Source organism: Trachypithecus francoisi, unplaced genomic scaffold, assembly GCF_009764315.1.
Source record: "Trachypithecus francoisi isolate TF-2019V2 unplaced genomic scaffold, Tfra_2.0 Lachesis_group8, whole genome shotgun sequence".
NCBI classification, from domain to species: Eukaryota; Metazoa; Chordata; class Mammalia; order Primates; family Cercopithecidae; genus Trachypithecus; species Trachypithecus francoisi.
In genome coordinates, this window is record NW_022681473.1 from 118,095,082 (window position 1) to 118,113,252 (window position 18,171).

At 51.3% G+C, this 18,171-nt stretch overlaps 1 protein-coding gene across 1 annotated transcript in view; it reads left to right on the plus strand.

The window, feature by feature from the left end:
• The window catches only part of ST14 (suppression of tumorigenicity 14), a 53,279-nt gene that overhangs the window by 22,033 nt on the left and 13,075 nt on the right, over positions 1–18,171 (plus strand). The window contains exons 2-11 of the mRNA XM_033204310.1: positions 8,307–8,466; positions 8,724–8,851; positions 9,063–9,133; positions 9,944–10,101; positions 10,318–10,353; positions 10,643–10,883; positions 14,239–14,378; positions 14,729–14,826; positions 17,049–17,158; positions 17,271–17,401. Coding sequence (XP_033060201.1) covers positions 8,307–8,466; positions 8,724–8,851; positions 9,063–9,133; positions 9,944–10,101; positions 10,318–10,353; positions 10,643–10,883; positions 14,239–14,378; positions 14,729–14,826; positions 17,049–17,158; positions 17,271–17,401 — 1,273 coding nt within the window. The remainder of the gene's footprint in view (positions 1–8,306; positions 8,467–8,723; positions 8,852–9,062; positions 9,134–9,943; positions 10,102–10,317; positions 10,354–10,642; positions 10,884–14,238; positions 14,379–14,728; positions 14,827–17,048; positions 17,159–17,270; positions 17,402–18,171) is intronic.

Sequence of the window (18,171 nt, forward strand, 5' to 3'; positions counted from 1 at the left end):
CATTTCTCTCAAAAGGAGGATTCTCTGGTTGACTCACACAGTTTTGTTAGCTCAGCATTTAGCTTTCAGCCCTGGTGAGTTTCTCTGAATTAATGAGAGTAGGCTGGCCGCAAGAATCTTTCCTATATTATCAAATAAAATAGGTCTCTTTTTTTGGCCCTCTAGAAATCAGTGTTTTTTTCTTTTCATTTTGGAGAGCCTGACCTTGGGGAGGATATGCATCAGTTGCTCTAGTGTGCTTCAGACAACGAGATAAGATGAAATAGGGTGTGCTCCAGGACTTCTCCACTCCCCCTTCCTGGGTTTCTGGATCTGACCCCTCTCTCCCTGAGGAAAGTTGGGTGGGATGGCGATGGTTGGATCTTGTGCCTGCTGGGTGGGATGGTGGTCTGATCCGTCCCTGCTGGGTGGGATGGTGGTGTGATCTCGTGTCTGCTGGGTGGAATGGTGGTCTGATCCGTCCCTGCTGGGTGGGATGGTGGTGTGATCTCGTGTCTGCTGGGTGGGATGGTGGTCTGATCTCGTGTCTGCTGGGTGGAATGGTGGTGTGATCTCGTGTCTGCTGGGTGGAATGGTGGTGTGATCTCGTGTCTGCTGGGTGGGATGGTGGTCTGATCTCGTGTCTGCTGGGTGGGATGGTGGTCTGATCTCGCCCCTGTGGGTGGGATGGTGGTGGTCCCTGTTAGATCCTGGCCCTTTAGGGTCTGTACCCTGCTTGTCCTGAGCCCTTATCCCCAACCTCCCGCCTGGAAGTCATTCCTCGCTCCCTTGTCTGAGTGGCCTGGAGCCGAGCTGCTGTGTTTCTGGGCCCTCTGGCCAGGAGCTAACTAAAGTGGGCCAGCAGGAAGAGGCTGTGATAGTTACGTGGCCTCTATCTGTGTTTATGGTAAGCAGACACCTGGCTTCATAGCACCGTTTTTTGTGTGCACATGCAAATATGTTTGCTTTTCAGAAAGAGAGACAAGAGAAGTGAAAGCAGGCACAGGCACAGGATCTCGCCTGTCGGCTGTGGCCCCATGGGGAGGTGTTATGTCTACAGTTGTCTAAGTGTCTAAGTGGATGGGAGCTCCCTGAGACCTCCTCCTTCCTCCTCCCCCACCCAGGAGTTAAAAGAGCTTTGCTGCTTCACTGACTTTATTAGCTTTGTGACCTTGGAGGAACAGGCCACTCCCTCTCTTTCAGCCTCAGTGTTCTTATCAATAAAACGATGGGATTATGCAACAGTATCTCTGTTACACCTGAACATGGAGCCAAGAGCTAAGGTTATAAAAGGAAGCAGCCCAGTTACTGATTAGACAGCACTTTTGGGCTGAGTGGCGCCACAGAGCTCATACTGCAGGGAGGACGGAGGACCCACCATTGAGCTAGCGCCACTGCTGGCAGCCTCGCTCCGTGGCAGAGCCTGGGGAGATCCCTGAGTCAATGCCCTCAGCCACCTTCCCCCTTCTCATGGGAGTCTCTGCCTACTTTCCTGTTTCCCTGAATCCTTGCTCCCTGAATTCTGGAACCTAACCACACTGGGAGGCATTAAACCAGGACCAGATTCTGGATCTGCCACCAAGTGCTGGGTGACCTTGCAAAATTAGCATTCTTCCCTGCCTTCTCTATATAACAGGGGTGATAGCATCAGCCAGTCTGGAATGAGTCACAGGATTGTTGTGAAGATCCAGTAAGAAAATGGTTGTGAAATTACCCTGTGAATTGGATATATATCTAAACATAATAAATTATTATTTTGTTACCTTTCTTTCCTTCCTTCCTTCCTTCTTTTTCCCTCCCTCCCTCCCTCCCTCCCTCCCTCCCTCCCTCCTTCCTTCCTTCCTTCTTTTTCCTCCCTCCCTCCCTTCCTTCCTTCCTTTCCTTGGTCTTGCTGTCTCGCCCAGGCTGGAGGGTAGTGGTATGATCATGGCTCACTGTAGCCTCAGCCTCCCTGGGCTCAGATCATCCTCCTGCCTCAGCCTCCTGAGTAGCCAAGACTACAGGTGCATGCTGCCATGCCTGGCTAGTTTTTTTTTTGTATTTTTGAGGAGATGGGGTTTAGCCATTTTGGCCACGCTGGTCTCAAACTCCTGGGCTCAAGTGATCTGCCCATCTTGGCCTTTCACAGTGCAGGTGTGAGCCACCATGCCTGGCCCTTTTGTTAGATTTCTTTTCTTTTCTTTCTTTTATTTATTTATTTATTTATTTATTTTTTGAGGCGGAGTCTCGCTCTGTCGCCCGGACTGGAGTGCAGTGGCCAGATCTCAGCTCACTGCAAGCTCCGCCTCCCGGGTTTATGCCATTCTCCTGCCTCAGCCTCCTGAGTAGCTGGGACGACAGGTGCCCGCCACCTCGCCCGGCTCGTTTTTGTATTTTTAGTAGAGATGGGGTTTCACCGTGTTAGGCAGGATGGTCTCAATCTCCTGACCTCGTGATCCACCCATCTCGGCCTCCCAAAGTGCTGGGATTACAGGCTTGAGCCACCGCGCCCGGCCTCTTTTATTTTTTTTTGAGACCAAGTCTCACTCAGTTGCCCAGGCTGGAGTGCAGTGGTGTGATCTCAGCTCACTGCAATCTCCGCCTCCCGGGTTCAAGAGACTCTTGTACCTCAGCCTCCCGAGTAGCTGGGATAACAGGCGTCCGCCACCACGCCCGACTAATTTTTTTGTATTTTTAGTAGAGATGGGGTTTCCCCATGTTGACCAGGCTAGTCTCAAACTCCTGACCTCAGGTGATCCGCCTGCCTTGGCCTTCAAAAGTGCTGGGATTGCAGGCACGAGCCACCGCACCCGGCCACTTTTGCTACTTTTTTTTTTTTTTTTTTGAGATGGAGTTTCGCTCTTGTTGCCCAGGCTGGAGTGTAATGGCACGATTTTGGCTCACTGCAACCTCTGCCTCCCAGATTCAAGCGATTGTCCTGCCTCAGCCCCCCGAGTAGCTGGGATTACAGGCGTCCACCACCACGCCTGGCTAATTTTTTTGTATTTTTAGTAGAGATGGGATTTCACCATGTTGGTCAGGCTGGTCTCAAACTCCTGACCTCAGGTGATCCGCCTGCCTCGGCCTCCCAAAATGCTGGGATTAGAGGTGTGAGCCACCACGCCCAGCCTACATTTCTTTTTTTTTTTTTTTTCTGAGACAGAGTCTCACTCTCTTGCCCAGGCTGTAGGGCAGTGGCATGATCTCAGCTCACTGCAACCTCCGCCTCTCGGGTTCAAGCCATTCTCCTGCCTCAGCCTGCTGAGTGGCTGGGACTACAGGCATGCACCACCACGCCTGCCTAATTTTTTTGTATTTTTAGTAGAGACAGGGGTTTCACCATGTTGGTCAGCCTGGTCTCGAACTCCTGACCTCAAATGATCCACCTGCCTCAGCTTTCCAAAGTGCTGGGATTACAGGCGGGAGCCACTGTTCCCGGCTACATTTCTTATACTTATATACACATACACAGTCTGTTCAAAGTCTAGCCGAAATCTCTGTTTTCTCATTCTTAAGTGTGATAAGACTAAGTATGATAAGACTAAGTATGATAAGTATCATTCTTAAGTATGATAAGACTACCAGAAGCCACCAGATGTCTAAAGAAAACCTAGCCTGAAAGAAAGTCAAAGGGGAAGTTCCAAAGATAATATAAAAATATCTAGTTGCAACTGGGTGCAGTGGTGCACCCTGTAGTCCCAGCTACTCAGGAGGCTGAGGCAGGAGGATTGCTTGAGCCAGGAGTTCAAGACCAGCCTGGGCAACATAGCAAGACCCTATATCTTAAAAAGAAAAAAAAAAAAGATTGCATTGCATCTATAGCTAAATTTGAGAACAGACATCTTAATATTGAGTCTTCTAATCCATGAACAGCATATATTGCTTAACTAATTTAGGTCTTTTAGAATTTCTCCCAGCAATATTTTGCATCTTTCAGTGTACAGGTTTTGTGCATTTTCTGTCAGATTTACCTCTAAGTATTTCATATTTTTGAAGCTATTGTAAATGGTGTCTTTTAGTTTTAGTTTCCAGTTGTTCATTGCTGATATGCCAGTACAAAGACAGCTACAGGAGTGTTTCTGGCAGCTCTATTTGTAATGACCTCAGATTGGAGACACCCCAAATGTCCATCAATAGGTGAACAGGTAAACACATGCTTGTGTACCCAGACGATGGGATAAATGCAGCAACAACTGAAAGGCATGCACTGCTGTGCACACAGGAACCTGGGTGAGTCTCAGAGGAATTGTGCGGAATGAAAGTAGCCAGATGGAAGAGTGCATACTGCAGAATTCTATTTACATAAAGCTCTGGGAAAAGCAGCCTGAAACAGATGCGTGGTTTCTTGGGGACAGGAAATGGATTCAGGGAGGAATATGTGGGAGGGGCCAGGAGGAGACTTTGAAGGCCACGGACATGGGCATCATCTTAGCTGTGGATGGTTTCATGGGTGCATATGGATGCCCAAAATTGTACACTTAAATATTTACACTTTATTTTATGCAATAATACCTCAATGAAGCTATTTTTTAAATTTAATGGAAGGTTTGCAAGAGCAAGTCAAAGAAATTCCCAAAATAGAACCAAACGCTGAAGAAACGCAAAATACGGGAGAGAAAAGACAACAGCTGGAGGTGTAGAAGTTCCATTCTTATCCGTGATGTTCCAAAATGTCACCACAGTACAGTCTGTTTGGCTACATGTGCTGCTTCATTTGTCTTTCTCACCATTCACCGAGCCCTTTGAATTGGAAGGTTTAGGACTCTCTTCAGCTTTTGGAAATATCCTTCCAGTATTTCTTTGATAATGGTCTCTTCTCTGCCAGGCTCAGAAAAGATTGGGCTCAAGTATTCTAGAAGACAGAGGTGAGACAAGAAAGGACATTGTTCAAAATCCCCAAATCTCCACCTCGGCCCCAAGCCAAAAGACAAAGACCCCACAGACTCCCACAGTGGATGGGAAAAGTAGTCTGGAGAGATCGAATCAAAGAATGTTTGGGCTTGAGGACCCCAGGTACAGAGGAAAGCTGTCGTGAGAGGTGAAAAGAAGGGGAAAGAGTCTCTTCGCCTACATGTTCCTGAATGCTAGTGGCTGGGTTTAAATCACTCCAGCCAGGAGATTAGAAAATTATTCTCTGGAGCAATGGAACCATCCACAGGAAGATGTATATAGTCTAACAGTTGGGAGTGCCCAGAAAAAAATCTGTTTCGCCACTTACTTGTGTCCCCCCAAGTGAAGCCAGTTGTGGCAAGGCATGCACACAGAGCTTCCAAACAACCTTCAGGAGCTGGTTTCTAAATAACAATAACCACCCAGGATCCCCCAGCATTTGAGGAAAGTCTTCAACATTGAAGAGAAAGTCAAAAACAGAGAAAAGATACTCAGTGGAAATATAAAGATGAGAAGGTTTTGCATTCACGAAGCAAATACAAGATGCCATGAAAGAGGAAAATTCAAAGAACAAGAAAGCTCTTAGAAATTAAAATTTTGATACCAAGAATGAAAAACTCAATTGAAAGGTTAAAAATAATGAGATGGATAATATGGAGAAAGGATAAATAGAGGATAAATGTAATAAGGATTAAAGAAAGGTAGACCAGGGAAGATGAAAAGGAGACATAATCTAAAAAATAAGACAGGAAAATCACTTTGGGAGGCTGAGATGAAAGGATAGCTTGAGGCCAGGAGTTCGAGACCAGCCTGGGCAACATAGCAAGACCTTGCCTCTACAAAAAATTATTAAAAAATTAACTGGACACGGTGGTGTACAGCTATAGTCCTACCTACTCAGGAGGCTGAGGTGGGAGGATTACCTGAGCTCCAGAGTTCAAGGTTACAGTGAGCTATGATTAGACCATTGCACTCCAGCCTGGGCAACACAGGAAGACCCTGTCTCAAGGAAACAAAAAGACCCAATTCAAAGCACATCCTCAAGGCTCTCAAAGAAAGACAATGAAGTCATAAGTAAAAGATAATGAGTTTATAATATTATCATATTTCTCAAAAGCAAATTAGAAGCTAAAAAACAATAGAGCCGTCAGAATTCTTTTCTTTTCTTTTTTTTTTTTTTGAGACAGTTTCAGTCTGCCACCCAGGCTGGAGTGCAATGGTGCAATCTCAGCTCACTGCAACCTCTGCCTCCTGGGTTCAAGCAATTCTCCTGCCTCAGCCTCCCGAGTAGCTGGGATTACATGCACGTGCCACCACACCCAGCTAATTTTTGTATTGTTAGCAGAGATAGGGTTTCACCACGTTGGCCAGGCTGGTCTTGAACTCCCGATCTCAGATGATCCATGTGCCTTGGCCTCCCAAAGTGCTGGGATAACAGGCGTGAGCCACTGCGTCCAGCCTGAGCCCTCAAAATTCTAAGTGAAAATTATTTTAAACCTGTAGTTCTATACCCAGCCAAACTTCCATAAATGTGAGTGTAGAATTAAGGTATTTTCAGAAACATGCAAAGTATCAAAAAATATTCTACTCAGAAAGTAAATGTTCATCTCTTCTGGGTCTTTATAGTTAGAAAAAAATTTTAAAAAAGTATATGTTCCACCAAAATGAAGTGTAACCCGAGAAAGATGAAGACATGGAATCCAGGAAATAAGGGTTTTAATGCAGAAGAAGATTAAGAAAAATCCCAGGGTGATGGTGAAGGAAGTTCTGGACAACTGCTATGAGAAAGGACAGGGGGCTCTCGAAGTGTGGCCCTCAGGAAGAATATGAAATAAGTTATTTAACAGATTTTATATGTAGAAGATTGAGAAGAGTACTGCAGAGCTCTTAGACTGTATGTAAAGATTTGGGTACAAATTAAAAAGTAACCCCAGTAAGTGAAAATTCACAGCAGGAAAAACAAAGAAATTGTATAAAGAAAGGAAACATAATAGTGAACAATATTTTCACAGGCTAATAATGAAAACGTAGAGTATGGATATGATTTTTTTTCAACTTTGGGCTTGTAACTATTGGGAGGATTGGGAGAGAAAAGGCGGAGGGACACTAAAATCCACATTGTCATAATAGAAAGTCAACCGATTTCTAGATGGATGAGTCAAGAGATTATGGTGTTGCCATATTATTTAGAAATCTGGAGACGACTCCAGAACAAGCAGCTTGAACACATTGTAAGTGGCCGTCTGCAATGTGTTTGTGTGTGTGATATTAGATCAACTCACAAATATAGCCAATTAGGAAACCAAAATTGGAGGTATAAGTGTCCCAGTAAGGCAGGAGTGAGGAGAATCTTTCATGCAGTGAGTTGCTAGTGGGTAAATGTCACAAACCAAGACATGTCAGCTTAAATTTACACTGTCGAATTATGAGATCACCACCAGAAGAACGACATCAGGAAACTGTTGAAAGGGCCAATGCATGTGGGTTTGGGATGGGCTGTTGCTTTTGTTGTGAGCCGTATTGAGGGGGGTGTGAGGTAGTGAAACCGAAAGTGCCACAGCGCCAGGCCATGGTGCGTCCCCAGGATTCAGGGCGGGTAGATGGCATGTGCTGTGGGCAGAAACCTTTGCCAGTCCGTTGCTGTGGGCAGCAGACACCCCACCTGCCCCTCCGTATTCTGGCCCCTCCTCATGGATACCCTTGGCAGGGAGGACCCCAGGGAAGTCGCCATCCTGTTTGTTGGGCATTTGGTTTGTTTGCTTTTCCTTCTCTTGGGGCTGTGCATGGGTGTAGATTCCCACAGTGGGCCTCTCACTGTGCTTTCCGCTCCTGGACTGGGGTTCCCAAGGTTAAACACAGAGCAGTTTTTTTCCACGACGGCACCACCGTTTTACTTTTGGCTGGTGAAGGCCACTGGGTAGGGTGTGCAGTTGAGTGCTGGCCACAGGCTCCTGGGCCAGGTGATAGGGGGACTGAATCTGGTAGGGGCTGTGTCCGAGTGAGCAGTGCCTGCTCGTAGAAGTCTGCACAGGGGCACCATCGTTGCCAGTCATGGTCCTGGCCTGGGGCCCCTCTCCGGGCCGGGGCACCCACCTATGTCAAAGATGATTCACTGAAGGGAAGACCTCGAAGACGGAGTTTCCACAGCCCTTCACTGCATTTTAATTTAAATGAACAATTCGTAAGCAGTGATCGCCTGGTGCTGTCCAGACCCTGAGATGCGTGGTCGGGAAGGCCGACCTCATGTTCCTCCAGAGCATGCCCGGGGTTCATGTTGCAGAGTCTGCGCTCTGGGCAGTGGTCCCCATGCCTCTGGGGGAAGCCCCCTTCTTCTCACCCAAGCCCCTGCTTTCTTCTTTCACCCAAGCCGGACCTCACAAAATGTGAACATCTTCCCCAGCGGGGCGCAGGGGGAGAGGGGTGAGAGGGTCTGAGTGGTGGCACCTCTCTCCCGGCAGAAAGTGAATGGCTTGGAAGAAGGCGTGGAGTTCCTGCCGGTCAATAACGTCAAGAAGGTGGAGAAGCATGGCCCGGGGCGCTGGGTGGTGCTGGCCGCCGTGCTGATCGGCCTCCTCTTGGTCTCGCTGGGGATCGGCTTCCTGGTGTGGCATTTGCAGTGTGAGTAAAGCAGGGGCTGGATCCGGGGAGGACGAGGAGGGGGTGGCTGTCCCTCCTCCCTCAGTGGACAGACCCAGGGCCGCCTACTGAGGACACGAGGGTCTCTTGGCCTCTCTGGAACCCCGATGGGGAGTGATGGGAAGCAGTCAGGGCTGGCCCATTGCTCCCTCCCGGCATTCATTCCCCGTTGTGGATGGCGAGGGACAGTCGGGGGTGGTACCGCCTCCCCTGACCGAGCGCCTTCTGGTCTCACACAGACCGGGACGTGCGTGTCCAGAAGATCTTCAATGGCTACCTGAGGATCACAAATGAGAATTTTGTGGATGCCTACGAGAACTCCAACTCCACGGAGTTTGTAAGCCTGGCCAGCAAGGTGAAGGACGCGGTGAGTGCAGCCTGCCCAGAGCTCTGCCTGGCTGTGTGCACTGGTGTCACACCTGCTGGGCAGGAGGGACATACCTCGCCTGTGCTCCCAGGGCCTTGGGATGGGAGTGATCTGGGATGGGGCCCCGAGTCCCGGAGGGGAGGGGGCAGCCCGGGCTTAGGGCAGTGTCATCTCTGTGTGGGACCGGCCTTGAGTCTCTGCCCTTCCTCAGCTGAAGCTGTTGTACAGCGGAGTCCCGTTCCTGGGCCCCTACCACAAGGAGTCGGCCGTGACAGCCTTCAGGTGGGTGCAGAGGGAAGGCTCGGTGGGATGCATCCCAGACTGGCTGGGAGTATGATCGGGGTGCAGTGTGTGGGGCAGAAAGCAGGAGATGGTGCTGGAGGTCCTGGCCTGGAGAACCAAGGAGGGTGGCCGCCGTGTCCTCCTGTGCGTTACTCGGCAGCCTGACTCTTCTGCCCCACGGCAAAGGTGACTGCAGCTGTTGCTGCGATGAGCTGCCCAAAGGCCTGTGAAGTGCTTGGCATGATGCCAGGAATGGCTGTGATTCTTTGTTGTTTTTCCAAATGTGGGTTTGGGGGAGTTGGGGCGCTGAGGCAGGCTTCAATGAGTCCCCATATTTTCTGTGCTTGTACAGTTTTTCACGCATACTTTTGTAAAAAAACAGACTTTATTCTCAAACTGCTTTTTATTTTGCTAGTTCGTTTGAACCCTGGGGAATGCTGTGTGGCAGGTGGCATTCCCAGTTCCTTTCTCAGGTCAGAAAACAGGCTCAGGAAGGTGACACTCGGGGTGTCCTCGCTTGTGGCCAAATTCCAGTGGGTTCCCCCCGCCTCATTCCTACCCCTGAGCGGCCTCCAGAATTGGTCTGGTTGGGGATGAGACTGAGAGCAGCGGGCAAAGGGGCAAGTCCTCTTGCTTTGGGGTGGGAAGACGGGTGACACAAAAGAGGAGCTGGGGCAGGGCCTCTGCAGATGGAGGGCCCAGGTGACCCCGCGGGTGGCCTGAGCGGCCCGTGTACCCTGGAGTCGCTCTAAGTGCGCGTGGGGGCAATGGGGCCCAGAGCTCCGCCTCAGGCCCCCGCTCTCTCCCCAGCGAGGGCAGTGTCATCGCCTACTACTGGTCTGAGTTCAGTATCCCGCAGCACCTGGTGGAGGAGGCCGAGCGCGTCATGGCCGAGGAACGTGTAGTCATGCTGCCCCCGCGGGCGCGCTCCCTGAAGTCCTTTGTGGTCACCTCAGTGGTGGCTTTCCGTGAGTCCGAGGGCCAGGGGTGGGCATGGGACTGGCCAGCCTTCCATGGAGTGGGGCTGGGCCCTGGACCATTGCAGGGGACCGGCACTCCCAGGGCCCAGTGCACCAGAGAGAAGATTACGCGCTGGCTGGGCACCGCCCTTTAGATAATAAGGAAGCAGGAATAAGGAAATGGATTGTGTCAGGAAATTCTTTATTCTCCTTCTTATTCTTCAGCCACTGACCCCCAAACCGTACAGAGGACCCAGGACAGTAAGTATTGTGCCCACCTCCTCCTCTGGGTGGGGAAGAAGGGGGATGTGGCCAGATGCCCTGGAGCCAGTGGGGTCCCCAGTGCAGGTCCCTCTGAATGAAGTATACTATGATGATCTTTCCAGGCCCTTCCTCTTCCAGGCCCTTCTGAGAAGCCCCTTTCCTGATTTCCCGAGGCCCAGGGCAGCCTGGGGCATCTCAAAGGGGCCAGGCCCATGAGGTCTCAGGTTTCTCCCCCTAGCTCTGCCCAATCCTGCCCCCACACACGCCCTTCTTGTCTCCTGCGCAGACAGCTGCAGCTTTGCTCTGCACGCCCGCGGTGTGGAGGTGATACGCTTCACCACGCCCGGATTCCCTGACAGCCCCTACCCCGCTCATGCCCACTGCCAGTGGGCCCTGCGGGGGGATGCCGACTCAGTGCTGAGCCTCACCTTCCGCAGCTTTGACCTCGCGTCCTGTGATGAGCGCGGCAGCGACCTGGTGACGGTGTACAACACCCTGAGCCCCATGGAGCCCCACGCCCTGGTGCAGTGAGTACCCCGGGGGGCGGGTGGGGCTGTGGGAGCTTGGCAGCTGCCCCATGGGGGCCAGCTTCTTCAACGGATTGCAGCACAGGCCTGGGATACAGTTTACGACTCTTGGCCACAGGCCACTGCCAAACGTCCAGGCAGCAAGGGGCATGAGTGGTGTGATCCTCAGCTGGAGCTCCAGTGGAGTCTGAGAGGTGATTTTTCTCAGCCTTGGCAAGGCAGAGGAAGGCTCTGTGGTCCCCAGATACCAAATCCAGCCTGTGCAGGGTGCGCCCCCCTGAACTACCAGAGAGAAAGCTCTGCCCCCAGTTGTAAAATGTAGGCTTTGTTATTAAGCTATATGAAGGCCAACAGATCAGGAGATGACTGCCCTTGAAAAGACAATTTTGTTGGCGGGCGTGGTAGCTCATGCCTATAATCTCAGCGCTTTGGGAGGCTGAGGCGGGAGGATCTCTTGAGGCCAGGAGTTTGAGACCAGCGTGGGCAACAAGACTCTGCCTCTATAAAAAATAAAAAGCTTAGCTGGGTGTGGTGGTGCATGCCTACTCAGGAGGCTGATGCAGGAGGATCTCCAACTCAGGAGGTCAAGGCTGCAGTGAGCTGTGATTGCACCACTGCACTCCAGCCCGAGCAACAGAGCAAGACCCTGTCTCAGGCTACATGAGGAAGCACTAGGTTGGTCAAGGGGTAACAGGAATGAGGGGAAAATGTAAGCAAGAGCCTTTATTAAGGACCGAGCATGGTGGCTCATGCCTGTAAGCCCAGCACTTTGGGAGGCCAAGGCGGCTGGATCACTTGAGGTCAGGAGTTTGAGACCATCCTGGCCAACCTGATGAAACCCCATCTCTACTAAAAATACAAAAATCAGATGGGTGTGGTGGCGGGCACCTGTAATCCCAGCTACTCGGGAGGCCAAGGCAGGAGAATCACTGGAACCTGGGAGGCAGAGGTTGCAGTAAGCCAAGATCGCACCACTATACTCCAGCCTGGGCAACAGAGCAAGACTCTGTCTCAAAACAACAACAACAACAAAAAGAGCCTTTATATGGTGTACACAGAAAAGGCAAGACAAATCAGGGTGAGAGGTTTAGAACTGACTTGTTTGAATAATTTCAGTAGGCTCTGGGGCATAGGAGCTGTTCCTAGTTCTCTGATACTTGGGTCTGGGGTGGTTAGGGCAAAGAATAGTGGTCCTGAGTGTGAGATCCTTTTGGAGGAGGTGGGGCTGGACCCTCCATGGGTGGGTTTGTATAGGGAAGGTTTGCTTGCAGGTGAGTCCTTTCCTATCTCTAAGCATTGGCCAGCCCTCCACAGTCAGCAGGGCCCCAGATGTCAAAGCACCCGCATTACAGAAAACGGAAAGGCATGGTTAATGCACCTGTGGGATACCCCACGTCAGGGCGGAGCATACTGCGCAGAGGTGCTGTGCGTGGTGGGTGAGCTGCTTCTCCTGCACTCGCTGGGCCAGAGCCTTCTGTGGCTGACTATGGAAATGAGCTGGGCGGACGTTTAATGATTAATAATGGGCTAAAATTCAGGCCAAGAATAATCTAGAACCATCTGCTGCCACAGCTTCGCAACCAGGACTTCTTTTCCATCTCTCTAATTTATTAATCGTACAACAAAGAAGTATATGGTCCCAGTGGGAAAAAGAAATTGACAAGCAAAAGGAAGACTAAAGTCACTCGTCATCTTACTGCCTAGAAATAACTACTGTTAATTCTTTTTCTTTGAGACGGAGTCTGGCTCTGTCACCCAGGCTGGAGTGCAGTGGCAAGATCTCCGCTCACCGCAACCTCTGCCTCCCGGGTTCAAGCAGTTCTCCTGCCTCATCCTCCCGAGTAGCTGGGATTACAGGCATGCACCACCACGCTCAGCTAATTTTTTTTTTTGTATTTTTAGTAGAGATGGGGTTTCACCATGTTGGTCAGGCTGGTCTCGAACCCCTGATGTCAGGTGATCTGCCTGCCTTGGCCTCCCAAAGTGCTGGGATTACAGGCATGAGCCACAGCACCTGGCCAAAGTTTTGATGTCTATTCTCCCAGCCTTTTTTTGCTGTGTGTGTGTTAAGAAATAGGATTATCTCATGCATGCAGTTTCATTACCTGCTTTAACAAATGAAGTATATTATGATGATCTTTCCAAATCAGTCACCCTGTCTCTCAGGGTTTTTATAAAGTTGCATTGTTTAGAAGGAGGGGACACAATCAGGTTGATATGGTTGTGAGCAGTGTGGACTCTGGAGCTTGAATGCCTGAGTTTCAATTCTAAGCCTGCCACTTATTAACCATGGGATGTTGGGCAAGTGACTGAAGATCTCTGTGTCTCAGTTTCCTCACCTCTGAGACAGGGATAACAGTATCTACTTCATAGACCTGTTATGAAGATTGTGAGTTAATAGATTAAAGAGCACCGAGAACCATGCCAGGCATGTTCCTCTTTTTTTTTCTTTCTTTTTTTTTTTTGAGTGTCCTGGTTGCCCAGGCTGGAGTGCAGTGGCACAATCATAGCTCACTGCAACCCTGAGCTCCTGAGGCTCTGGCCTCGCCCCTGAGTAGCTGGGACTACAGGCAAGCGCCACCATGCCCAGCTAGTTTTTTTGATTATGGAGATGAGGTGTCACTCTGTTACCCAGGCTGGTCCGAAACTCCTGGCCTCAAGGATTCTCCTGCCTCGGGGCCTCCCAATATTCTGGGATTATAGGCCCGACCTTGGCATGTTCCTGATAAATATTGGTTGTTACCACTGCTGTTGTTCTGATTGAACCCACAGCTTATGTAGTAAATCCTCTGTTGTGGGCATGTATCATGTCTATGGTGTTGCTTTTTTTTTTTTTTTTTTTTTTTTTCTTCAAGATGGAGTCTCGCTCTGTCACCCAGGCTGGAGTGCAGTGGTGCTGTCTTGGCTCATTGCAACCTCCGCCTCCTGGGTTCCGGCGATTCTTCTGCCTCAGTCTCCCGAGGAGCTGGGATTACAGGCATGTGCCACAACACCTGGCTAATTTTTGTATTTTTAGTAGAGACGGGGTTTCCCCATGTTGGCCAGGCTGGTCTTGATCTCCTGACCCCAGGTGATCCACCCACCTCGGCCTCCAGGCATGAGCCACTGCGCCCGGCTGGGTGTTGCTCTTTTAAACAAAGGTGAATCGTTTTTCACTAACTCCTTCCATCAGTGATTGTGTGGGGGAGGGGCTTACCTGAATGAAGGTCTCTGTGACTCCATTCTTAGCCCTCTGTGGATGGGACCAGAGTTAGGGATGGGGTCCTCGGGTACCTCTGCCTGGGAGCCTGGTTTGGGCGTGTGAGAAGCTTGGGTTCTGCCGGCTCTTCCTGATGCCCACCCTCTGCCCCTACAGGCTGTGTGGCACCTACCCTCCCTCCTACAACCTGACCTTCCTCTCCTCCCAGAACGTCCTGCTCATCACACTGGTAACCAACACGGAGCGGCGGCATCCCGGCTTTGAGGCCACCTTCTTCCAGCTGCCTAAGAGGAGCAGTAAGGAAGGGCAGGGCAGGGCGGAACTGCCCGTGGGCCGCAGAGAAGGGGAAGGCCTTAGTAGGGGTGACTGAGCTTAGGAGGCCACAGGCTGGACCCTGTGGCTGGGGAGCTGGCCTAGGTCAGCAGCAGAGGCTGAAACTTGAGCCAAAGGCATCTGGCCGACCGCCTGGGTCAGGAGCCCTCTGGAAGCTTCGGCACCCAACACCCGGCCTTCCTGGCCGTGCACTTGCTGCGCAGCATCCAGGCGTCCAGGAGGCAGCTCCAGGCCTCAGGCTGCAGAGTCCTCGCCTGCCTGCTTGGCTGGGCAGCTTCCTGATCCTCTTGCTTTCTCCCACATTTCCTCTCAGGGTGTGGAGGCCACTTACGTAAAGCCCAGGGGACATTCAACAGCCCCTACTACCCGGGCCACTACCCACCCAACACTGACTGCACATGGAACATTGAGGTAGGAACTATGGGGTATGTGAACATGTGTGTGTGTGCGTGTGAGCATGTGTGTGCACATGTGTGTGTCTCTGTGTGTGTGCATACATGTGTGTGCATGTGTTTGCATATGTGTACATGTGTGTGCTGTGTGTGTGTGTGTGAGAGAGAGAGGTGGATGGCAAATGAGGAAGACAGAAGAAAGGGAAGAGGAGATCCTTTTTTTTTTTTTTTTTTTTTGAGGCGGAGGCTCGCTCTGTCGCCCGGACTGGAGTGCAGTGGCCAGATCTCAGCTCACTGCAAGCTCCGCCTCCCGGGTTTCCGCCATTCTCCTGCCTCAGCCTCCCGAGTAGCTGGGACTACAGGCGCCCGCCACCTCGCCCGGCTAGTTTTTGTATTTTTAGTAGAGACGGGGTTTCACCGTATTAGCCAGATGGTCTCGATCTCCCGACCTCGTGATCCGCCCGTCTCGGCCTCCAAAGTGCTGGGATTACAGCTTGAGCCACGCGCCCGGCCCGAGGAGATCCTTTATTAACCCCAAAGAGGCAGCCAAATGTGGTGACTCACACCTGTAATCCCAGCACTTTGGGAGACCAAGGCGGGAGGATCACTTGAGGCTAGGAATTCAAGATGAGCCTGGGCAACATAGTAAGACCTCATCTTTAAAAAAAAAAATACAAAAATAGGCCGGGCGCGGTGGCTCAAGCCTGTAATCCCAGCGCTTTGGGAGGCCGAGACGGGCGGATCACAAGGTCAGGAGATCGAGACCATCCTGGCTAATACGGTGAAACCCCGTCTCTACTAAAGAATACAAAAAACTAGCCGGGCGACGAGGCGGGCGCCTGTAGTCCCAGCTACTTGGGAGGCGGAGGCAGGAGAATGGCGTGAACCTGGGAGGCGGAGCTTGCAGTGAGCTGAGATCCGGCCACTGCACTCCAGCCCGGGCGACAGAGCCAGACTCCGTCTCACACCAAAAAAAAAAAAAAAAAAAAAAAAAAAAAATACAAAAATTAGCCAGGCATGGTGGTGCACGCCTGTGGTCCCAGCTACTCAGGAGGCCGAGATGGGCGGATCATTTAAAGCCAGGAGTTAAAGGCTACAGGGAGTATGACAGTGCCATTGCACTCCAGCCTGGGCAACAGTGAGACCCTGTCTCAAAAACAGCAAAAGCAAATAAACAAATCCCAAAGAGACCATGTGTCTGGGGGTCAGGTCTTCCCCCACAGTGTCAGGCAGACCCAGACTCTTACCCTAGCTCCTTGTCAGGTGACAGAACGACCTGGACAGTTGCTGAAGGTCCGTGGGCCTCAGCTTGCCCCCAGGTGAAGTGAGGGTGGTAGTGCCTCGGTCTCAGAGGTGCCGTCAGGAGGAAATCAAAGAAGGTGTGTGAGAGAAGAGTCACCAGTCTGTGCCGCTCACACCATCCCAGCCCGAGCTGCCTCCCTTTCCTCTCTTTAAAAATGTCAGGAGGGCTGGGTGTGGTGGCTCATGCCTGTAATCCCAGCACTTTGGGAGGCCAGGCAAGTGGATCATGAAGTCAGGAGTTCAAGACCAGCTTGGGCAACACAGTGAAACCCTGTCTCTACTAAAAATACAACAATTAGCTGGGTGTGGTGGCCCGTGCCTGTAATCCCAGCTGCTCGGGAGGCTGAGGCAGGAAAATCGCTTTAACCTGGGAGCCAGAGGTTGTGGTGAGCCGAGATCTTGCCACTGCACTCCAGCCTGGGCGACAGAGCGAGACTTCGTCTCAGAAAAAAAAAAAGAAAAGAAAAGAGGCCAGGTGTAGTGGCTGGCGCCTGTAATCCAAGTACTTTGGGAAGCCAAGGCAGGCAGATCACCTGAGGTCAGGAGTTCGAGACCAGCCTGACCAACATGGTGAAACCCCATCTCTACTAAAAATACAGAAAAAATTATCTGGGCGTTGTGGCGGGCGCCTGTAATCCCAGAGGATCGGGAGGATGAGGCAGGAGAATCGCTTGAACCCGGGAGGTGGAGGTTGCAGTGCGCTGAGATGTTGCCACTGCACTTCAGCCTGGGCGACAGAGTGAGACTCTATCTCAAAAAAAACAAAAACAAAACAAAAACGAAAACAAACAAAAAACGCTGGGAGAACTTTCCAGCCTGTCTTGGTGATGGAAGGCAAACCGTCTCTCCCTGGTCCATGCCGTCGCCTTCCTTTGATGTCCTCAGGTTCAGGGAGGAGGGAGGGAAGCCACAGATTCCCAGCAGCCTCTCTTCCCTCAGGTACCCAACAACCAGCACGTGAAGGTGCGCTTCAAATTCTTCTACCTGCTGGAGCCTGGTGTGCCTATGGGCACCTGCCCCAAGGACTACGTGGAGATCAACGGGGAGAAGTGAGTACCCGGGGGTATGGGGGCTACCTGGCCCATGCTGCAGGGGGAGGGGTCCCACCAGCCCCCCAGCTCCCAGCTGTCCCTCCTCATCTTGTGCCCCCCTCCGCTCCAGGTACTGCGGAGAGAGGTCCCAGTTCGTCGTCACCAGCAACAGCAACAAGATTACAGTTCGCTTCCACTCAGATCAGTCGTACACCGACACTGGGTTCTTAGCTGAATACCTCTCCTACGACTCCAGTGACCGTGAGTGAACGCTGCTGGGAGGAGGGCAGCCTGCCCCGCATGTTCTGTCTACCCTGCATCTCGTTAGCATCATGCTTTGCTGATTCTAAGATGCTGGAGAATGTAAGAGCATCTCACCCCTCCCGTACCTTCGCGAGGAAAACGCGCTACCTTTGATGCATGAGTTAAAGCAGGCTGGCTGTGAGCGCTGGTGCACACTGTGCCCTTTCCTTCTGGGTCACAGTCCCAGCATGAGGTACCTGCGGCTGGAGACGCCCCTCATCTGAGCTCCCCTGCCATCTGTCCCTCAGGCCCACCTTCACGGTGACTTGGATCATCTTGCCTCTGTGGCCTGTTGGCACCATTAGGTTCATAGGGTAATTGTGAGACGCATTAGGAAGTACCATTGGCTCTGTGAGCAGCGGTTCCTCCGCACACACAATGTGTTTTTATTTCAACCCTGCAACATAGAATAACCTTGGGAAGACATTTAACTATGCTTAGGAATCCAAATTTGAGGTAAAATTCAAGGGCCTTGTTCATCGCCAAAAGTACACTCAGATAAACCAACACCTTTGATGTAAACACTTACCTGTGACTGAATTGTACCTGTGACGATGGCCTCCTTGCAACGGTGTCATCTGCAAAGTGGTCAGATGCCTCCTGATTTCAGAAACATTGAAATATGGAAAATGTTGAGAGTGAAGGAAGCGCGATGCCGCACTGCATTTGGACAGGACATATCGCATGCATCGGGGACCTGCTGAGCCTCACAGGCGGGTCCCCAGGCG